Source organism: Sinocyclocheilus anshuiensis, unplaced genomic scaffold (genome assembly GCF_001515605.1).
Source record: "Sinocyclocheilus anshuiensis isolate Anshui unplaced genomic scaffold, SAMN03320099.WGS_v1.1 scaffold1910, whole genome shotgun sequence".
Classification (NCBI taxonomy): Eukaryota; Metazoa; Chordata; class Actinopteri; order Cypriniformes; family Cyprinidae; genus Sinocyclocheilus; species Sinocyclocheilus anshuiensis.
In genome coordinates this window covers 330,370-331,748 of record NW_015546013.1, presented here as the reverse complement: position 1 = coordinate 331,748, position 1,379 = coordinate 330,370, and the positions used below count along the sequence as shown (strand labels likewise).

At 43.0% G+C, this 1,379-nt stretch overlaps 1 protein-coding gene across 3 annotated transcripts in view; it reads left to right on the top strand.

The window, feature by feature from the left end:
- per2 (period circadian clock 2) overlaps window positions 1-1,379 on the top strand; it is a 39,062-nt gene that overhangs the window by 28,633 nt on the left and 9,050 nt on the right. For 2 of the 3 annotated variants that reach the window (XM_016499509.1, XM_016499506.1), the window contains exons 18-19: window positions 183-239; window positions 514-771. In XM_016499509.1, coding sequence (XP_016354995.1) covers window positions 183-239; window positions 514-771 — 315 coding nt within the window. The remainder of the gene's footprint in view (window positions 1-182; window positions 240-513; window positions 772-1,379) is intronic. The other variant, XM_016499507.1, reaches the window with a different exon arrangement.

Sequence of the window (1,379 nt, the reverse complement as noted above, 5' to 3'; positions counted from 1 at the left end):
AAAATTTTACATTTAACAGTGTTATATCCAGTAACAGTTGATATGCATCGTCCAATATGGAGAAATAATAAAATGCTACTTTTGCAGCTCACTAGGTTTTGGATACATATCTAACTTATCTGTATTAGAGCTGTATGTGTTTTGTCTTTTCCTTGGTAAAAAAAACAACTTTTTTGTTTTAGTCATATCCTCAACAAGACACATCTCTCCAAAGCAAGAATTCTCTTCCAAACTTCAAAGTTAGTAAAATCTTCCCATGACATAGGGACAAAAAATTGATTGCGAAGCCATTTGATTGAGTTGATGAGTAAAATAAAGGTGCAAATCACCCTGGCAGGGCTTCAGGAAAGTATGCATCTTTCTAGCATTTTCCCCTGATTCCCATCCCAACATGCATGAGATAAACTTGAGAAGGCCTGGATGCAGCCCGTAAACAAGTGCTGGTCGTGTCACCTGAGTTTTGGGAAAACACGTTGCTCATTGTAGTTAAACGTCTTGTGTTGTTCTTTGCAGAGATCATCGAGGATGTCCCCAGTGCTGAAGGCACTGAAGGTCAGGGTCTCACTGTTCCTCCGGCTGCAGTCTCGCCACACAATCAGGAGCGAGAGGCTTACAAGAAGCTGGGCCTGACCAAGCAGGTTCTGGCTGCGCACACACAGAAGGAAGAGCATGCATTCCTCAGCCGCTTCAGAGAGCTGCGAGGTGTGCACGCTTTCAAAGCCGACTGCTCCCTCTATCTGGAGAGAAGAAAAGGACAAGTCGCATCGGAGGGTAAGGAAAGATTTGAGTCAAAAGCTGCACAGCACTGTGTTCTTTTACACGTGAGCAGCTCATGATCCTGTGTTTTCAGTGTCTTTGAGCGACTCGGTTCACAGTAAATGCTGTTCCACACAAATACATCTCTGCAAATGTGCTCTGAGTTTATAATGTGTCGTTTATAACATGCTTTTGGGAATGCAATGTGCGCCTACCATCATCCAAAACATGTTGTGAAAAATACCTGATCATTTAATAAAAACAATATCAATATAATCTGATCATTTAAAAATAAAAAAATTAAGACAAGCCATAAATATTAGTATTGCAATTTTATAGTTATTCTGAATTTTTATATTATTTTTCTTACAAAAATAAGGGGCAGTCGTGGCCTAATGGTTTGAGAGTCGGGCTTGTAACCCAAAGGTCACGGGTTCGAGTCTCAGGTCCGGCAGGGATTGTAGGTGGGGGGAGTGAATGTCCAGCGCTCTCTTTCATCTTCAATACTACGACTGAGGTGAGACCCTTGAGCAAGGCACCGAACCCCCAACTGCTCCCCGAGGGCGGCAGCAAAAATGGCTGCCCACTGCTCCGGGTGTGTGTGTGTGTGTGTGTGTGTGTGT